At 47.6% G+C, this 21,310-nt stretch overlaps 1 protein-coding gene across 2 annotated transcripts in view; it reads right to left on the minus strand.

Moving 5' to 3' along the window:
* Nucleotides 1-21,310, minus strand: part of TAOK1 (TAO kinase 1) — a 1,359,031-nt gene that overhangs the window by 934,814 nt on the left and 402,907 nt on the right. For both annotated transcript variants that reach the window (XM_078680056.1, XM_078680057.1), the window contains exon 6: nucleotides 2,524-2,620. In XM_078680056.1, the coding sequence (XP_078536182.1) occupies nucleotides 2,524-2,620 (97 nt within the window). The remainder of the gene's footprint in view (nucleotides 1-2,523; nucleotides 2,621-21,310) is intronic.

A 21,310-nucleotide genomic window follows, 5' to 3' on the forward strand; every position in this document is an offset into this window, starting at 1 on the left:
CCCCCGTTGACGAAGAGGAACGCTTTCTATAGCACCCTTCTGGAGCATAAGTGAAAGTTCCAGGAGTAGAAGACGTAGATTTTTGTGAAGCATAGGTCGGGGAAGGGTTTGGGGAGGAATTTGAATGAACTCTAGCGAATGTCCAAATTGAACCAGTTGAAGAACCCAAAGGTCTGTTATTTGTTTCCAACTGTGCAGGAAATGGGAGATCGGAAACTAAAGATGCAGGTAGACAAACCATGGGAGGTTGAGGTGGATGACACTTCAGGATAATCTTCCTGGTCCTCTGGTTCTTGGTCGTCTTAGTCCGAGCTGTCTAGGTACTTGACGTGAAGTTCAGATGGGCTTATCGCAGTTCTGAACATACTGCCATCGCCAGAATCTTCTTCCTCTTCCAAAAGGTGAGTTGGAGGTAATGGTTGGACCCTACTAGGAGAAGTGAGGGCAGGTGTCAGCGTGCGTTTTGTAATCTTGAGGTGGACATACGCACTTTGTAGATTGGATTCTGTTGTCGTCGACAGTGTAGTCGTCGACAGTGAGGCGCCGACTGGCACCATTGCAGGTAACGTCAACAGAGCCCCGTCGACGGAGCCGATGTCAACTGTGTTGTCGTCGATGGAGTCCTCGTCAACGGAGCCTTCGTCGATGACAGGGTAGACGTCGTCGGAACAGTCTTCGTCGACGTAGGCGTCGATACGCTCGTCGGCGATCATAACATCGCCGCTGGTTTGGACGGCGAAGATGATTTCTTTATTTTTATCGTCGACGAGACAGACTTACCAGCCTTCGACGATGAAGTCGTCGTCGACATGGACAATGCTGATGACGCGACAGAGGTTGAGAAAGTCGTCGTCGACGAGGTTACACTCAAAGGTGTAGACGGTGGTTTTCTCATCGTCTAAGCTACCGTCGACGGGGCAGTCGTCCACGAGTTGGAACTAGGCTTCTTAAAGGTATGAAGAACCTCCCGAGGAGAAACCTTTGCTGGTAAAGCCTTAGGATGTGTCTCTGAAGACTTTTTGAGCGTCTTCTTTTGAGGGGGCTGTGACGAAGGTCCTGGAGAAGCCACTCTGGGTCTTTTTTGAGAGTATTGTAAAGACTTGGAGGAGCTCTCCCTCTCCTCAGAAGACAAGGCTTGGTCTTGGTTATAATTTGAAGGGAGAAAGGAATTGACCCTTCGAAGCTCTTATATACTTTTTGTTGATGACCGGATATAGGGAATGTTGTGAAATAATTATAAGTCAACGTCCTTCTATTGAAATAGTTGTGGGCTGTTTAGACCAGCAAATTGGTTATTTTTTAAATGTTGTTTGTTTGTATTGTATAAATTGTGTATATTTGTGTTTGTGTATATATATAAATATAAATATATATATATATATATATATATATATATATATATATATATATATATATATAAATATATATATATATATGTATATATATATATATATATATATATATATATATATATATATATATATATATATATATATATATATATATATATATATATATATATATATATATATATATATATATATATATATGTTTTGGCAAAAATAAGTGTTACTAAAAAAGAAAAAATAAGCTTAAAGAAATAATAAACCGCTTTAATAATCCTTTTAAGAGTGATTAATTTAGCACTAGCTTATATAGGAAAACAAGTGCTTTGATTCAACTGAGATAAAGTTTTTTATGACCATGATTCTAGGTTAGGAAAGGACAATTAATGGTGTCTTTTCTAGAATTTAGTTGTAGTTTTCAAAAAACGTTTACCATAGGCATTGCTTTTGTTTAAGTTGGTCTTTGGATTTAAGCCTCTGCAGCCAAATTAAGAGGCGTCCCTCGGTCTTTGAGGGTCTTTGAAGAAAAGGTACGACATACCTTACAGTCCTTTGAGGAGTGATCAGAGTAAAGACAGTAGAGACAGTCTTTGTGTTGGTCATCAACATGAAGTCTCTTTTTACCACAGAAAGCATAGGGCCTAAAAAGGCCTTTTTTAGGAGTATCTGCCATAAAGAACTTGAGAATTTCACACAGAAGATGGAATTTTGAAGACAAAAAAATCACTGGAAATCCAGAAACAAGGAAAGCTGAGCAGAGCTCAGTGGAGACTAACTTAGCACGACGTGCAGTAGAAAATCTGCGGGACTAGAGCTCCTTCCAGGAAGGTTCCAGAGGGTGGTGATAGCTGATTGGCTCTACTCCAAAGTGTGGTCCTTTTTACAAAAGGACATGGATATGTTACTAATGTGAGGCTCTTGGCCTATTACTTTATATGTCTAATGAGACATTACTTTATTTATGTACCGGAGACTCCCATCCAGACGACAGGGAATGATTCAGACATGTGAATCTATGAAAGATACCCTAAAACTGGATAAGCTGTGTTTAGTAGCAGTGTATCTTTTTTATTTTTAAACAATGGAATTATTAGTACCATTTAACCAGGTTGGAGAAAGATGATGAATAAGCAGAGCAAGGATAGCTACACATTTTCTGCTCATTTGAAGCACTTACCTATGAATCATGTTGTGTGAATGCAAATACGCTAGTCCTTGAAGAGCACCATGGGTAATTGCTGCTATTTCAATTTCTTGTAAAGGCTTTTTATGAACTGAAAAGAAACAATATGTTGATCACAACCTTCAATGCATAGTTTAACAACTAATGAACAAGTGCTTTTAAATTTAAGTTTTTCATTCAAGTTATGTTTCTCTAAAAATTATGCACACCAACACCACAGTATCCACATATAAAGTCATAAGACTAGAGGCAGAAGAGGTGCTTTGCCCGTGTTATGTCTAGTAGCTATTATTTTACACTTCCAAATGCTCTCCATGCGCTGCTTGATAGTACTATGAAAATACAAAGAGACTAAATCTAGGTACAATATACTCGGTGGTTGAGAGGCGGGCGTTCACAATGAGCCTCAATAGGCAGGATGTACTCAAGTACCACCCTTAACTTGAAGTGGGAAATGTTTCTTACTTGTAATATCCTAGTTATTAGACTCATTTAGACCGTTTCAGCGTTTTTATAAAATAAGATGAAAGAAAAAAGTTACTCACCTGCAGTACTATCAATACATTCAGATAAGTACCTAGTTATACCAAAGTCAATCAGCTAGCAGGCAACAGCTCTATTATGAAGTTAAGCAATCAGGAGACCACACTAAGAAGATATGATGTTCTCTGTTGAGTCCAAGCACACATCATACTACAGCCATAAACTAGACATTTATTTCATCTACCAGTGAAATAAAGAAAACAAAAACAGAGGGAGTTTATTATTCATGTGCCATTTTAACCTTGTCTATGTGGCCCGATTTAATTTTAAGTGACACTGCATTTGTTCAGCTGCTCAAAGTGGGCTTTTAAGAATTAGGAACGGTCTTAGTTTGTTCAAAAGACACACATATTTTGATTAGTTTCTCCATATCCTGCAGAGTAGTACTAGAGCCCATGACTGTTGGTCGTGCCAGCTCAAGTCTGGGAGCCATAGTTTGTGTACTTTGATAGATGCTGTACCACTCTTCTATCATTTTGGGTGGCAAACTAGTTACCTGACCATCACCATATGCCAGTTTCAACGCAGCTACAGAAGTGAAACTGCTTGACTAATGCGCCTTCAGCACAAGAAAGGCATGAACAAAGGGAAGTCTGTCTGTGCCCTTATCACACACCGCGCCTGGACAAGCTACCAGGAACTATGCCACATGAAGGTCAGGAACATTTAGTTTCTAATTTGCAGAGCATCAAAGAATTGCGATGGGTCTTTACAAGGCGGAACAAGAAATAATCCCACAATATATCATTTAAAAGCATGCAAATACCTTTTGAGTGCAACTGAATTTAATATTTGTATTTAGACAATCCACTTTTAACAAAACCACTGCAGCACAATTAAGAGAGATGTCCCCGCAAGGAATGGCTTCTTACCTGTAATCACAATTCTCTCTCAGGAGAATCTCCATTGAAGTCATAAGCACTAAAAAGTCTCGCCCACGTGCGGGGATCCCAGAGCCCTGCTTATAATTGGTCTTAAGTGTAGATGTTTGCCTTTCTTCAAGAAGGACTGGAGAAACACTTAAGACAAATGTTTTGCAAATGTTTTGGCTACAATGGCCAATTTCTTCGGAATGCATTTAAAAACGGGTAATAAATATATATGTATTGTGAGAAAGTGCCATCTTTCTTGCATGGTGTGCCCCCACTTTTTGCTGAATTGTGCTGATGTGCTTTGACTGAGTTTGCCCTGGGCTCCTGCCAATAAGGTGCCCAGGGTCTGTGTTTCTTCCCTAAAAACTGTATTGAAGCTGAAACCCAATCTGGCCATATGTCATCCCCTGATAAATGGTACCCTAGGTACCCAGGGCCTTGTGACCAGTGCAACCCTTAGGGTCCCTGCACCCTGACACCCACACCCTGCCTTGGCAGACGGAGTGTCCTGGTGCAGACCTAAACAAGGAATCAACATGACATCCCTGTGTACCATGCCCACAAACACACTGCCCTGGCATCCATCAGTCACCCCTCTAGCTGGGTGCCCTATGGCAGTGGTGTGGGCACAGGTGTATGAGCCCTGTGCCCCTACAGTACCCAGGGCCATTCCTGGGCACTGTAAGTGCAGTGATGCCATTAACAGTATATGGTGCTGAGAGGTTGTCACTACGAACTCCACAGCACCATAATGGATACACTGAAGACTGGCAAGTTTGATATCAACCTTGTCAGCACATTAAACCCACACTGATGCCAGTGTGGGATGTATTGTAAAATGCATTACAGAGGGCATCTTAGAGATGCCCCCTGAAACTTTACCTACAATACATGTCTGGTCTGAGAAGCTGCCTAGGCTGCCACACAGCAGGCATGTTGCTGGACCCCTGGGTGGAGAGACCCTGCTCTCCTGGGCCTGCAACAATGAACATCCTGGGTGAGGTGCTAGGCCTCCTCCCCCAAGATGGACAGGGGGAAGCTTCAAAGGCATACCGCCTTTGTGAGCTTCTCCAGACCACTCGCTGTACTCAGCAACTGGCCCCCACCCGTTCTGACCCCCACTCAGGCAGGAAGACTGGCGGGAAAACCTATGCTAGGAAAGAGGGTGTGCCAGCCTGTGCCAACTCCACCCCTCAGGTGGGAGAGGCGAGGTGAAGCACAACTCCGGGCATCTTTAAGATGGTGAGCCCTGCCCAATTAGAGATAGGCTCCTGCCCCCCTCCCACAATAGAGGAGCAGGATAGGGTGTGTACTCACCCCAGGACAGGGACCTATTGGTCCCTGCCCTTCCTCTACCTGTAATGCCCCTAAATGTAGTATTTAGGGGCCCCTGAACCTTCCTTCCTCAGTTCCCGATTTCGAAACAAGAAAAGAAGACCAAGAAGAAGAAGACCTCCTGTGCAGCTGCTAACAAGAGGATGACACCAACTGACTTGGCCCCAGCCCTACAGGCCTGTTGATCCTTGAACATGCACCTGCTAAAATCCGGCGTGTCCTGCGGACAGTAACCTTGAGAACCCCGAGGACCTGCCTGCCTTGACCCTCTTAGAGACTGGGACTCCCACGAGCAGTGGCTCTGCTCAAACAGCAATGCCCCAGGAACAGCAAATCCAGCCCACTCTGCACCCGCAGAGCCCGGCCTGTGCCCAAGTAGACAGAGACCCTGAGGACGCCCCCCCCCGGCGATTCTGACCTGGAATCCAGTGCCCAAGGACGCTCCTCGTAAACTCAGACGACGCCTGCAGACTCAGAACCAGGGACCCCTCCTACCGCGACTGTGTGAAGTTGGCCTGGTATATGATGTTCACTATTCTAGTGAGCACCTTGCACCAGTCCAAACAACCCTTATGGTGATGGTTGTAAGTCAACCTTATAGACCAGCTATCCTAGTGGTAGCATGGACAGAATAGTCTTAGGCTAAAAGACTCTTGAGGGCGTGTAAAGCCAGCTGTTTTACCATATGTAACCCCTTGAATACCAAATGAAAGAACACCACACAGGATATATATAAAATATATATGTATTTATTCACTAACACACTCCTCTGAACTCTTTATGAGGTCAGAGGCAAAAGCACATAACAAGTTACACTTAGAAATACTTTAAATAGCACAATTTACAGTTAGGCCCTAGGGGTAAGTGGTATAAGAACCACGACTTGGGAAAGGAGAAGGCCTAGGGCATCGCTGGAGCTACACTATCTGACCCTTAGGTTAGGAGTAGGAGGCCCAAAGGCGGCGCTTGCAGTGTCAGTACACTCACGCGAGAGTCAATAGAAAGTCAATGGGAACTTTAAAGGTAAGTAATCAAAGATTTAGGACTCTTCCGGTCTAACTAGGAATGTACAACTAACAAAACTAGACACTAGGATAGTCAATTCCTACAGGAGCACCGAAGTACTCGTGTTACCTCACCCACGGGCTGCGAGTGCATAGGTGTCAAAATGTGTCGGGTTTTCTCGTTGATTCCTATGGATCCTTGGAGGAAGATGCTGCAGGCGACCAGGAGGAAGATGTCCGTGTCGATGCAAGGGTGGATCTAGGATGAAGAGGACCTGAAAGCAGAGGGGACAGAGTCTAGGTCACTAGCCAGTGACCGGGTGGAACCAGGGAGGAACCAGACATCGTCGAGGAGCAATCAGGTGCGGATGTGAGGCTTGTCGTTGCAGCCACGCGGACCAGGAGGCGTCGAGGACGACCAGGTGCTGGAGAGGAGCTGTCCCACGAAGGTTCTCGCAGATGGAGGGGTCGACTTCAAGATTGGAGCCAACAAGCCTAAGCAAAGGCAACCCACGCAGGATACACAAGGAGCTTCTGGTGCAGACCAGGAGGGTCTGAGGGACTTCACCTTTTCAGGGAAGCAAGTGCCAGTCTGGAGCAACCAGACCAGCGATGGATTTTCAAAGGAATCGTCGTCACAGGGCTACTAGCCAACTGGCCAGCAACCGGGACAACGCGTCAACCAGAACACAAGCAGAAGGGTCCCACGCAGATCTCGTGGAGTGTGGAGGGCTGGTCTTCGGTGCAGGTGGAGCTCGGTGTCGGGTTGTCTCAGTCCCCAGTGCACAGCTTCGAGGATGCCTCAGGAGCTGCGCTGTTAGCAAGTTGAAAACTTTCCAAGTTGCCTGGTTCCATGGATTCCGACGCCTTCCACAGGGCTCAGCTGTGCTGGAGTCGTGCAGTGGGGTCAGAGGAGTCCTGGAGTCGAGGTCTTGTCAAGCTCTGCGCTCGAGTTCCGGCGGGAACGGGGACAAAGCAAGCCGTCGAGTTGCTGGATGGTGACGGGTTTCCCAGGGTGGTCACTCCTTGGCCACAAGGGAGATTCTTCAGTCTTCAAGTCGGTTGAATGTCGAAGGGTCTAGAGTTTCGTTTCAAGTTTCAGTTCAGGATCAAATCTAAAGTCTCCTGGGTCAGCTCCTATCTTTATACTACTAAAGGGGGCTGGTTTACTCACTGGGTCCCTCCTATGGGTGGGACCAGGAAGGGGGGTGGTTACACCCCCTTTCCTTTGTGCAGTTTCGCGCTGGGGCTGGAGTGCCCCAGCAACCGGTTTGAACTGGGGTATGCATGGAGCATCTAGTGTGCCCCAGGCATGTCTCATTCTATTCATCCCTCCCTGTCCCAATACACAAAATCCTGTCTGGGGTGGTGCTCGCACCTCTCCAGGCAGGAAACCTATTGTCCAGGCCTCCCTCGCGGGAAGGACTCCCAGCAGCAGGAGGTCAGACTTGTGTCTGTGGCAGCAGCATCCATTTTGTGGCGCTGGGGCTCTGGTTAACTTTAACCGGGATAGTCAGCAACAACATGTCTTCTCCCTCTAGAAGGGTGGAATGCTACCCCTGTCGCCAGAATTGGTGAGGGGGTAGTATTCCAAAGCGTATGACACCTTACAAGACATGTTTAGATAAAGCCAAACCAAAGTTCGCATTTAACCGCGAGGTTCATAATGCACTTAAGAGTATATGGTATGACAATATCATAGAACAGCTAGAAGGACATGGTTCCGAAAGCTGCAGACAGGCTCAGCTCATGCTAGAGCACCATCTCACACATAACCACGCACTCTGCCACCAGGATTGTTAAGGCCTGCCATAGGAGTGACTTATAGGTTACTGTGTGTCTATATATAATGGTAGATATAGGAATACTATACCTAAGCAAGGGGTGATTACACAACCTTGCCCCAGCTGAGTGATCAGCCAGTTGTGTCAGTTTGAGTGGTCAGCCAGTGGTGGCATAATACATGCTGCAGCCCCTGTTGGCCTTGGTTACACCTATGCCCTGAGGACCTAGGGTGCACTTCTACAGGGGCTGATAAGGTGAACCAATTCCCAATTGTGGAGGTACCTAGAGTACATGCCACATCTAAGTCGAAAACCAGTAAAGCAAAAGCAAAAAGTGGGGGTGACCATAAGAAGGAGACCCTACTCTCCTACAGCGACCAGCAGAGGGTAAGATTTCCCGACGTCCAAAAGCACACCCCTGCCCCCGCTTCCCCCCGGCCTCCTACGCCCAACTCCAGGGTGCCTACCTACCCTCCAAGATCCCAACGTACCCTTCGAAGTGTTGGTCGCTCCAGAAGAACCACCGTCCCCAGGACTGCAGCCTTTGTTCCATTTTCAAGATCGCCATTGAATAACATTGAGCGCCCGATGGCTCAAAAGCACCCTGCACCCAGCCGCCCGAGTGCCCCTGGCCGTGCAACCTGTGTCCTATCCTACTTCCCCATTTACCTTGAGCAAGTGACCAGGAGCTCAGCTCCCACAGCCGAGTGGCCTGCTAGCCAGCAGCCACCAACCGAAGGCCCCCTTGCCTCTCATTGGATAACATTGGGCCTAACTATCTCTGCACCCAGCTGCCCCAGTGCCGCTGAGGTTGTACCAACTGTACCTACCTGACCCTGGGATACCCACGAGTCTATGCCCAGAACCTTAACTCTGCCAGTCGAGTACATACCTAAAAGCCGATAACTCACTTTTCTTCCATAGGCTAACATTGCCTGGTTTCACTCAAATTCTTGTGTGTGGAGTAATGGAACTTCAAAATATTCACCTAAAATCAGCCAAACAATGAATTCCGATTTACTCACCTGTGATCAGGAGACACCGCAGTGCTGCACCTTCTAGCCCAGCACAAAACCTGAAAAGTAATTTTAACCGTACTTACCAGTAACCTGAATTTTTTCCATAGGAAACCATTGACTGTTTTTCTGTGAAATTTCTTCTAAGTGTCAATTTTTGCAAACTACAAATATTCTTTAAAAATCGTACCAACTACCAAAATGTAATTACTTACCTGTCTTAGTTAGAGGTTCCAGTGCTGAACTTAGGAGTCCAGTACTGGATTACAAAAGTAACGTGAACATACTTTATCTGCAAATCAAATTTTCTTCCATAGGAAACCATTGACTGTTTTTATGTGAAATTTCTTTTAAGTGCCGATTTTTGCAAACTACAAATATTATTTAAAAATCGTACCAACTACCCAAACGTAATTACTTACCTGTTTTAGATAAAGGACCCAGTGCTGAACCTAGGAATCCGGTACTGGATAACAAAAGTAACGAGAACCCACCTTACCTGCAACTTGAATTTCCTTCCATAGGATAACATTAGTAATTTTGCATAGAAAAGTGTCAACTTTTAAAATACAATAATATTCCTTAAAAATAACTACTGTAACCAATATGTTTTTATTTAACTGTTTAAGGATCAAGTCCTGTGGTTAGAAAAGTAATAAACAAAGTAATTCATTGCATTTAACTAGAAAGTCCCATTGAGCTCAATGTTGCATTGTGTTTGAAATTGTGTTGCCTATTGCAGCAAACTGTAACTATTGTATCCAAAGAGTCTATTGCCTATCTGAAAAGTATTTAACTAAAGTAATCCATTCTGAGAAAGTATATTTTGATACCTTGTTGGTTCTAAAATAAACAACTATATCTTTTGATACAAAACAATTAGCCTAGAGTTCAGTTCTTGAGGGTGTGAGACCATTAGCTGACTGAGTGTGTACAACAAATGCTTTACACTGTCCTCTGGTACTGCCTTACTGCTCGACCAAGCTACCACTTTAGAGAGTAAGGTTAACTTTAGCCTCTGCTAAACCTCTAGGGACTGTGGTCTCTGTACACACTGTACCTTACTTTGGTCCAGTATATACAGAGTCACTTTCTTACATGAACGACCTGGTTAATGACCGGAAGAGGGAATATTCACAGGCCTATTTTGCCTCAGCAAATATGGCAGAGTGGGGAGTAGGGATATTGTTCACAAATAAGGTAGATTGGGAGATTAAGGAGGTAATTGGTGAAAGGGATGCTATATGGATTGGATTAAGGTAGCAGAATTATTTCTTACCTTTTTTTAATTACTATGGCCCAATTATTGGTGGTATTAAAGCTTTGGAGCAGACCTATTAAGCTTAGAAGGACCCATTGTTATGGGGGCAGGGGGGGTTTGGGGGTGGGGTGATTTTAATTATACAAGATCTAGGGCTAGATACTTTGAATAAAACTAAGTGACTATTAAAATCAAAACTACATAACTGATTGCGATAATAAACGTATGATTTTGCCCTAATAGATCAGTGGTGATTAGATTACCAGGATCTTTTCCAGTTTATGTGTTATTCTTCAAGATTTAAAACAGCTCCGCACCTAGTGGATAAATTATTAGAAAAGGGTCTGAAATAATAGCTAATTTCTTCTCTGGTCACTCTATAGTCTCTCTAGCAATAGTGTTTGAAATACCTAGGAAAAGCAAATCCAGATGGCAGTTTGACAAATCCTTGCTAATGCTACATTTCATTCAGATGTTTTTTGAGAATCATAACTACTGCCCCAATATTTATGGTGTGGGAAGCTTTTAAGGTCTCTTTCCAGGGCAAGGTTATTTCTTATAAAGCTAGGATAAATAATCAACGAGTGCAAAAGATTGAAGCTTTACAAAACACAGAGGGGGCTGGGAATAAATATAATTTAGGGATGACAGGAGAGCACTTTGATAGGGTAATATATCAAGAATGGATGAGGGCAAAGGAACAATTACAAGACTTTTTTCTACTAGAAGATACTGCTGGGAGTAAGGCTTATCAATAAAAATAGTACGAAGAAAGCCAGCATATAGGTTAATATTTAGCATGGAATGCTAAAACTCCGAAAAGTGGGCAATTAATTACTCAGGTGAGAGATTCGAAAACAGGAACCATTGACAATAACAAGGAGAGGAGAGCGGAAATATTTCCAAGCCACGTTAAGCCAATCTAGCCCATACTTTAGATAATAGATCAACAAGAGTTGGTAGATTACTTCGGGTATTTCCAGCTACAACAATTACCAGGTATCACACCAAAGCTCTGACTAAGCCAATAGAGTCCATAGCAATGGCTGATGCACTTAAAATGATGCACTTAAAATATGGCTAGCACAAAGGCTAGCAGAGGTGATGGTATTCCCATAGGTAAAAAAGGCTTTTCAAGCTGACCTTTTTCTATTTTTAAACATCTCTAACAAAATTAAGGATGGGATTCTCATTTCTTAAAGTCTGAAGGAGTCAGTAGTGATGATTTTTCTTAAGAAAGATAAAAATCCAAGTGACCCCAATTCTTATAGTTTCAGAAGTCTATTAATTTCAGATTACAAATTATTTATGAAAACGTTGGCGACTGAGAATGCTCCCAAAAGGTGGTCTATGCTGATCAAACAGGGTTTCTCTGGAAAAAGTTCTACGGCTGCTGATGCCTATTTTTAACCCTGGCTATCGATTACTTTTCAGTCAACAAGGACAAGGCCGCAGTAGGAATGAAGGATGGAGAAAAGGCGTTTGACCTTGTTGACTGGCAAGCTTTGTTTTTTATCCTGGAGAAATTTGGCTTTCCATCTAAATTTATAGCAATGCTAAAGGAATTATACAATGAGGCAAAAGCTGAAATTATTATTACCACAGAAGTGAGTAAGCGAGTAACGTGGCAGGGATGTCCTTTATCCCTACTTTTGTTCTCTCTCGTTCTAGAGCCGCTTGCAATTAAAATTAGTTATAATCCATTGATTTTAGCTCCTAGTTGGGATGTCAAAAATAATAAACTATTTGCAGATGATTTAATATATTAAGTCTGAGCATTCAAACATACAGAAGATGGAGTAAATCCAGGCTTTTACACGTGTAGGGGGATATAGCGTAAATCAGTCTAAAACAGAAATGCTCTTGTATAGCTATGCTTTCCCAGCTGTCGGCTGGTTTGCAGTTTCTACCACAATGGCCCATTAGATATTTGGGTATTTTTGTAACAAGGGACGGGTAAGTTTTTGGCCTGGCCAGGAAAAAGAGAGCAATTTTTGAGATGGGTACATCAAATACAAGGTCCCAAGGGGGAAGAAATTACTAATGCTCAACAGATAGCGGAAACATTTGCTACTTATTTTGACTGAGTATACACATCGACCGTGTCAGTTTCGTCTTTGGAGGCTCAGGAGTTTCTCTCGACCACTAAAGTCCCTTCCTTGTCGTCGGAAGACAGGGGACTCTCTCGAAGGAGATCCCACTGAAGATGAAATTCAATTGGCCGTTCGAGACATCCGCTCAGGCAAGGCTATGGTACCCAATGGACTCCCAATTAAGTTTTTTGTTTTTTTAAATCAAAAGCTTCCAAATGACATGAGAAAGGGGCACTGTCAGAGGAGATCCAATTGGTCACAATAGTAGTTATCCACAAACCAGGTAAACCGCCTACTGACTGCAAGTCATACAGACCTATTTCTCTACTAACGGCGGAGGCTAAGATACTTGCAAAATTACTTGCCAATAGGCTTATCCCCGTGCTCACTGGGCTGGTCTACCCAGATCAATCTGGCTTCATGCCGAGCCTAAACACAGCCCTAAACGTACGTCGCCTACACGGGGTGTTGGGCAGACAACGGCGATCAGGGAAAATGTGGTCCTGCTGGGCCTGGATGCCCAAATGGCCCTTAATACTATTGAATGGAATTATCTATTCGCGGTCCTAGAGAGAATGGGAGTTTGGCTCAATTTTATAAATTGGATCAAGCTGTAGTATGCTAGCCCTACCGCTCAAGTGGTGGTGAACCAACACACATCCAGAAAGTTCCAACTTGATAGGGGAAACCTAGCACAGATGCCCCCTATCGCCCTTAATATTTGCTTTAGTGCTTGAACCTCTAGCGGTATGGGTTAGGAGTGACCCTAAGATTCGTGGACTCAAATGGACCAATAGTCACGAGGATAGCATATCATAATATGAGGATGATATACTGTTATATATGGCTTCTATGACATCCACCATACCTCGCATCCTCCACATCTTCCACATATGCGGCAATGCACAAATTACTTACCTTCGGTAACGATATAGCTGTAAGAAACAGTAGTTAGTGTTCGATTTCTTACCTTAGAATATCCCCAGGTGACAGGCTGGTTCCAGAAAGTTTTCATAAGAGTACCCTTGCCCGTTAGTAGGCATCGTCTGCGGCTCCGCGTCAGTCGTTGGCATCGTGATCGCCGGAATGACGTCGGAGTACGTAGACGCCGCCCTCGCGCACCGACATCAGTTCTGTACATAGCTTTTCGCAGCAGGAACGCAGAGCCATGATAGAAACCGACACAGGTGCCATAAAATTAGGGCCTGAAAGGGATGACCTTAACCCTAGATATCGGTTCGCAGAATGGGGAGGATGGGTGGGGCAGTAAGGAATCTAACACTAACTACTGTTTCTTACAGATATATCGTTACCGAAGGTAAGTAACTTGTGCATCTGAAAGAAATAGGTTACTGTTATATTCCTTACCTTAGAATAGAAACCCCAGCAATACCAACCCCGGTGGTGGGTCTGCGAACCAAGATCACACCAGAAAGTCCTGGAGAACGGAACGGACGAAAAAGCCATCTTCCGGAGTTGGCTGTCCAGGCAGTAGTGCTTAGCAAACGTGTGCAGCGAGGCCCATGTAGCTGCCTGACAGATGTCCTGCAAGGGGACTCCCCGACCCAGGGCAGTAGTAGCCGCCGTGGCCCGAGTGGAATGGGCGGGTAGCACCACATGAGACTTCTTTTTCACCAAGGAGTAGCAAACCCTGATGCACAAAATGACCCACAAGAGATGGTCCGCTTGTGTACCGCCCGTCCCTTCTTAGCGCCCACCCGGAACTGGCGTGTGCGATCTAGATAGACGGAGAGCTCATGTTTTGAGTCCAGACGGTGGAGCCTCTCTTCCTCTTTCGAGGGATGCGGAGTCGGAAAGTAGGTGGGCAAGGTGATGGACTGCCCAATATGAAAGGCTGCAACCACATTGGGCAAGAAAGAAGGATGAGTCAGAGTCCTCAGAACAACCTTGTCCGGATGGACAGAGAGGAAAGGAGGCTTAGAAGACAGAGCCTAGAGATCACTCACTCTCCTGGCAGAGGTGATGGCAACCAAGAATGCAGTTTTAAGAGTCAGAAGACGAAGAGGACAGTTATGAAGTGGCTCAAAGGGAGCGCACATCAGATAAGCCAGTACAAGATTCAAGTCCCACTGAGGCATCACAAAGGGAACAGGAGGAAACGTGTGTGATGCCTTTCAAGAATCTATTTACAACAGGGGACTTGAAAAGAGAAGGCTGATCAGGAAGCATTAAGAAGGCTGAAATGGCCGAGAGATAGCCTTTGATAGTGCCCAGAGCAGAGCCCTGCTGAGCAAGAGAAAGAAGGAAGAAGAGAACCTCTGAAAGAGGGGCAGAAAGTGGATCCACAGCCTTTGCTGTGCACCGTGCCACAAATTTGTTCCACCTGCAGGCGTATACCAATTTTGTGGAGGGACGACTGGCTGTCAGCATCACATTACAGACTTCAGGAGGCAAGTCGAATGGCCTCAACTGTCGCCGCTCAATCTCCACGCATGTAGGTGGAGACTGGACAGGTTTGGATGGAGGACCATCCCCTGCCGCTGTGACAGAAGGTCCTTCTGAAGAGGCAGACGAATCGAGGGATCGACTGACATGCGGAGTAGCTCGGGATACCAGTACCTTCGTGCCCAGTCCGGAGCCACAAGGATGACTTGGGCCCGATCTCGCCTGATCTTCAGCACTCTGGGCAGAAGTGGTATAGGCAGAAAGGTGTACAACAGACGGCAGCTCCACTCGCGACGAAAAGCGTCTGCGAGCGAGTCTCGCCTTGGAAACTCCAACGCGCAGAACGGATGATATTGCGCATTCTCTTCGGTGGCGAATAGATCTAACCAAGGCTCTCCCCACTGCTGAAAGAGACCTTGCGCCACGTCCGAGTTAAGACGCCATTCATGATCCATCATGCACCGGCGGCTGAGTTCGTCCGCCCTGGCGTTCAGGGAACTTGCCAGGTGTTTAACCACCAGGGTGACGCCCTGGTGTTCCAGCCATGTCCAGAGGTGCAAAGCCTCCTGACAAAGGGTCCACGACCCCATCCTGCCCTGTTTGTTGCAGTACCACATGACGGTGGTGTTGTCCGTGAACACCTGCACTACACTTACCCGGACAGAGGGAAGGCATGCCTTCAGTGCAAGACCGATCGCCTGCAGCTCCAGAAGGTTGATATGGAGCCAGGATTTCGCCGGAGACCAGAGTCCTCTGATCTCCGCCTCTCCCATGTGGCCCTCCCATCCGAGGAGGGACGCATCCGTCACTACTACATGCTCCGGTTGGGGTCGGGAGAGGGATCTGCCGCTGACCCAATCGCGGTCCATGAGCCACCACTGCAACTGTCTCGCAGTGCCCTCTGAGATCAGGACGTGGTCGGACAGGTTGCCCTGATGCTCTGCCCACTGAAACTTCAGGTCCCACTGCAAAGCCCGCATCCGCCACCTGGCGTGATGCACCAGTAGGATTCAGGAGACCATCAGCCCCAGGAGCTGCATCGTCAACCTGACAGAAACTAGGGATAAAGGCTGAAAGATCGAAATCAGAGACTGAATATCCCTAACCGGAAACTGCGCCGAGTCCTGAACCGCTCCGATGAAAAGGAGCTTCTGAGAGAGGCACAGGTGTGACTTTGGCACGTTGATGCAGAACCCCAGCGAGTGCAGGAGATCGGCCGTAGTCTGGAGGTGGTTGACGACTGTCTGGCGCGAGCCCGCCTTCAACAACCAGTCGTCGAGATAGGGGAAGACTGGAACCCCTGATCTGCGTAGATGAGCTGCGACCACCGCCATCACTTTCGTGAACACCGGAGAGGCGCTGGTAAGGCCGAAGGGGAGCACAGTAAACTGAAAGTGCTCGGGGCCTACCGTGAACCGCAGGTAGCGCCGGTGGGCCGGCAGGACGGGGATGTGGAAATATGCGTCCTGCAAGTCCAACGCTACCTTTCAGTCTCCAGGGTCTAGGGCAGCCAGGACTTGAGCTAAAGTCAGCATCTTGAACTTCTCTTTCCGGAGGAAGCCGTTGACGCTCCGGAGACCCTTCTTGGGTACCAGAAAGTAGTGGGAGTAGCAACCACGTCCTACTTCTGGCCCAGGGACACGCTCGATGGCCCCCTTTGTCAAGAGAGCCATAACTTCCTCCTGCAGAAGTTGCAAGTGATCGCCCGATATGCGGTAGTACTGCGGTGGCATGGCTGGATGGGTCGCCTCGAAGGGGAGGGAGTAGCCCCTTCAGACGATCTGCAGCACCCACCTGTCCGACGTGATGGAGCGCCAGTGGAGGAGGTGATGGCGGACCCTGCCCCCCACTGGCGTCCAATGGGCCTGAAAGCTCGGACTAGGAAGGCTTTGAGGCAGATGCTGCGGGAGCAGATGTGCACTGACCTTGCCGTTGTCCCCCGGCACCGCCACGGCGGTCACCACGTCTGCGGCCGCGTTGAGGCTGGTTGGCCACGAAAGGGGCGAAAAGCAGAAGTTTGCTGGCGCTGGCCTGACAAGCCCAAGGACTTGGCCGTAGCCCTGTAGTCCTTGAAACGCTCAAGCGCACTGTCTGCTTTGTCGCCAAAGAGGCAACGGCGATCAAAGGGCATGTCCATTAGCATGGCCTGGACATCACCCGAGAAATTGGCGGACCTCAGCCAGGCTTGGCAGCGAACCGCCACCGTTGTGGAAATCGCCCTTCCCATCGAGTCCGTGGTATCCAGTCCACAGCTAATGGAATAACGCGCCGCATCCCGCCCTTCCGCAAGGGCTTGGTCGAGCCTGGCCCGGGCCACCTCTGGGCACTATGGCAGCACGTCCGCAACCTTGTCCCACAAAGAGTGGGTATAACGGACCAAAAGGCAAGCGGTGTTATAGACCGCAACCCCAAACTCAATGAGGAGAACAGTTTCTTCCCAAACTGATCAAAACTTTTGGATTCCCCATCCACGGGAGCGGTTGGGAATGCGGTCTGCGACGTAGATGCCTGGATCACCATGCTCTCGGGGTGGGGTGCACGGACAGAAAGCTAGGGTTGCCCGGAGCCGGATGATGGCGTCGGGCCACGATCCGATCCACAGGGGGCACTGTGGAGGGCTTGGACCAGGTGCCCAACAGAACATCCGTGAGGGCCTCATTGAACAGTAGTAGAGGCTCCGAGGAACTTACTGGCAGCTGAAGCACCTCAGTGAGAAGGTTAGTCCTCACGGCCGCAGCAGGGAGCTCAAGAGCCAAGGGCTTGGCCGCTCTGCGCAACACCACACCATACGTAGCACCCACCACCGTAGCCACAGAGGGAGGAGAGATGAATCCAGTGTCGGGCGAAGTGTCCAAACCACTGGCCTCCCCAAGCTCATCTGTCCAGTCCTGGCTCAACTGGCACTGCTGTGCCAGAGGGTCCTCAGACCCCTCCCAGTCCTCCCCTTCATCCGTGTCCTGGTAAACAGGCTGGAATGACGGAGCCGGGTCATATGTGAAGGCCTCACCCATCGATGACGCCTCTTCGACTTTCTGCGAATGCCTCGACTTACCGGAGGACTTGGAGCCCGACGAGTAATGGTGATGACTCGACGAGCGAGGACTGCAGCTCCGCGACCGGTCCCTCGACTTCCTCCTCGACCGGGACCTCAAGAGGCACGGAGCTGACTGACGGATCTCGAGTAGCTTGCGGGACCGCTCCCGCCTAGCTTTTGAGGTCAAAGCCCGGCAGTCGGGTGCACGACTTGTCGTCGTGGTCGGCCCCGAGGCAGTAGAGACACCGATGGTGGGGGTCGCTCACCGACATCAGGCAGTTACAGGCGTCGCACGGCTTGAAGCCAGGCATCCCTACGGCACCAGGAGTCGAAGTCGACTCAAAAAAAGAGATCCAAAATAGACTAAAAAGTTAGTCAAAAAATGACTAAGAGTACTGCTCTTCCTGGATCTGCACTAGCTGGCGCAGAAAAAAGAAGAACTGATGTCAGCGTGCGAGGGCGGCGTCTAAGTACTCCGACGACGTCATTCCGGCGATCACGACGCCGGACACGGAGCCGCAGACGACGCCTATTGACGCGCAAGGGTACTGCTGACGAAAACTTTCAGGATCCAGCTTGACGCCTGGGGATATTCTAAGGTAAGGAATCTAACACTAACCTGTTTCTTAGAGTTCACTCGGGCTACACAATAAATTGGTCCAAATCACAATTATATCCATTATATGGCCTGTCGCCACGCATACCGAGGGACTACCAGATCCCTGTAGCACTGGAGGGATTTCGCTAATTGGGCATTTATATCACTACTGGTTCATCCCGTTTTTATGACATAAACCTGCCAGACCCCTTGACACGTTTTTGTGCTAATAAACACTGGTGCTCCCTCCCTCTTTCTCTTCTGGGACGCGCTGCCCTTTTTAAAATGTTATAACAAACAGTGGTTCTGTCGGGTATAGCTATTTCTTTGTAATTGAAAACAATTATATAAACAATAAATCAAATGATGGCACAAAATAACAGACAAAATTCTCCGACTCCTATTTCTCCAGTATTGACAGTGCCGTGTGTACCTTTTGTGGCATGGACGGGCCCACGGATAGCAATGCACAAGCTGTCGGCGGGAAGGTATGACGGGGGAATTGCGCTGCATGACCTCCAGTCATATTATCAGGCGTCTCAACTGGTGGCGATTAATCAATTGGAGCATGGGGACCGTGGGGACCCGAGTTTCCATACCGATTGATGGCTCATGGGACAGGGAGGATTTAATAGACCACTATATACGCATCCCAATAAATTGTGCCTCACTGGACCGACAGCACGCACAATCGAAACCTGGCACAAGGTTATTACAAAACTGGGATGGCACAATAGAATCACATGAGCGACTCCTCTCTGGGAACTCGAACAATTCGGACACCTAAGCGCTAGCCCCAGGTTTGACAAGTGGGACCTTATAGGTATCTCACGGGTGGGAGACATGTGGGAATCTAAGGGATTAAGCACTTTTGCCAACTTGCAGAAAGAATACGACCTTTCACAATCCAAAACATTCGGATATCTACAGACCAGTCATGCTCCTAAAGCAGCAATACCGGGGGCGACCCACCTTCTGAGGCCTCCCCGCAGGAAGACTGGTTACTACTCGACCCTTTGGACAGGAAGGCCATTTCCCTCACGTACAAAAAATTGATTAACAACCACCCTGAACCCTTGACGCGCTTCTGGCAGCACTGGGAATCGGAGCTGGGGGAGTTGGAAGAGTATAACTGCTGTGACGCCCTGGCTTCACCTAGAGAGGTGGCCATTCCTATGAGAGTTTGCAGTTGGTTCAACTCAAAATCCTGCACTGAACCTACCTTGCCGTGGGGGTGCTGGTCAAGATGGGGAGGAGGGCTGATCCTTTTTGCCTCAAGACACGGTCAACAGGAGGGGACCTACTTTCATACAATTTTGGAACGTCCCGTCGCTCAAATGTACTGGAAAGCCATTACCACACAATTAAAGAACACTTGCGGTAAAAATTTGACAGTATCTCCGAAGCTCTGTCTGTTGAATATTTGGGATGCCACTGACCTCAACCAGTCCAAGAATTCATGCGTTTCGCTGCGATGGGTCATGTCAAAACGAAACATCTAACAGAGATGGGGCGTGGGGGAGGCACCGTGCGTTAGAAATTGGGCCGCCGATGTGAGAAGTTGGCTTGATATATGATGCTCACTAATTCTAGTGATCACCTTGTATCAGTCCAAACAACCCCTTATGGTGATTGGCTGTAAGTCAACCTTATAGACCAGCTATCCTAGTAGCGTGGACAAAAGCAGTCTTTAGGCTAAACTCTTTTGGCATGTGAAGCCAGCTGTTTTACCACAATATAACCCCTTGAATACCAAATGAAAGGACACCACACAGGTTGTTATGAAAATAAAAGGATATTTATTAACTAAGATACACCTCTGAACTCTTTATGAGGTCAGAGGGCTAAGCACATGACAATACTACAAAAGAAATACAAGTTCGCACAATATTTACACGAGTGCCCTAGGGGCACGACAAACCATATACTCAAAACAATGGAATGCGAGGAAAGTACTGTAAGGAGATCCAGAGGCTGGAGGATCGGTGGGACTACGCTACGAACTAGGTAAGTAAGGAGCAGGAGGCCCACGGGACTCACGTGCAGAGTGTAAACTCTCATTAGGGATGCGTACCAACGTCTATGGATGCTACAGTTTACAAAGTTACGGATTCCGGACGAACCCGGCTGGATGGAGGGAAAACAGTGGACCTGGACACTAGGATAGTGAACACAGACTTCAGCACCTAGAAGCTTTAGTTACCTAACCCACAGGCTGCGGGTGCATAGGGCTGAAGTAGTGTTGGGTTTGCTGCGTTGATCCCGGTGATGCCTGAAACAAGGAGTTGCTGGCAGGCAGCCAGATGGAGGAGTCCGGTGGTTCCAAGGATGGAACTAGGAAGAAGGAAGTCCTGAAAAGGAAGGGGACAGAGTCTTGGTCACTAGCCAGTGACGGTGCTGGAACCAGGAGGGAACCAGATGCTGTCGCCGCGTTCAGGTGGAAGAAGGGTCGCTTCTCTCTGTAGCTGGCGGACCAGGAGCTGTTCTTCACGACCAGGCTGGAGGCACGAGCTGTCCCACGTAGTCTGCTGCTGTTGGCGGTGTCGGAACGTCGATCTGGACAACAGGCCTTGGCTAATGCAAGCCACGCGGTGGAACAAAGATGGCGTCTTGTGTGGACCAGGAGGGTCCGGGGTGCTCCTCTTTCACAAGGAAGCAAGGGCCAGTCTGGGGGACCAGACTAGCAGAGTCGAAATCTTCGGGTCGTCGTCTCAGAGGTCACTAGCCAGCCGGCAAGTGACCAGACAACAGGAAAGCAGCAACCAAGCAAAAGGGCCCCCACGCAGATCACGGGGATGCTGGGGGGCTGGTCTTTGGTGCAGGAGCTGCGTCGGT

Source organism: Lissotriton helveticus, chromosome 3_1 (assembly GCF_964261635.1).
Source record: "Lissotriton helveticus chromosome 3_1, aLisHel1.1, whole genome shotgun sequence".
NCBI lineage: Eukaryota > Metazoa > Chordata > Amphibia > Caudata > Salamandridae > Lissotriton > Lissotriton helveticus.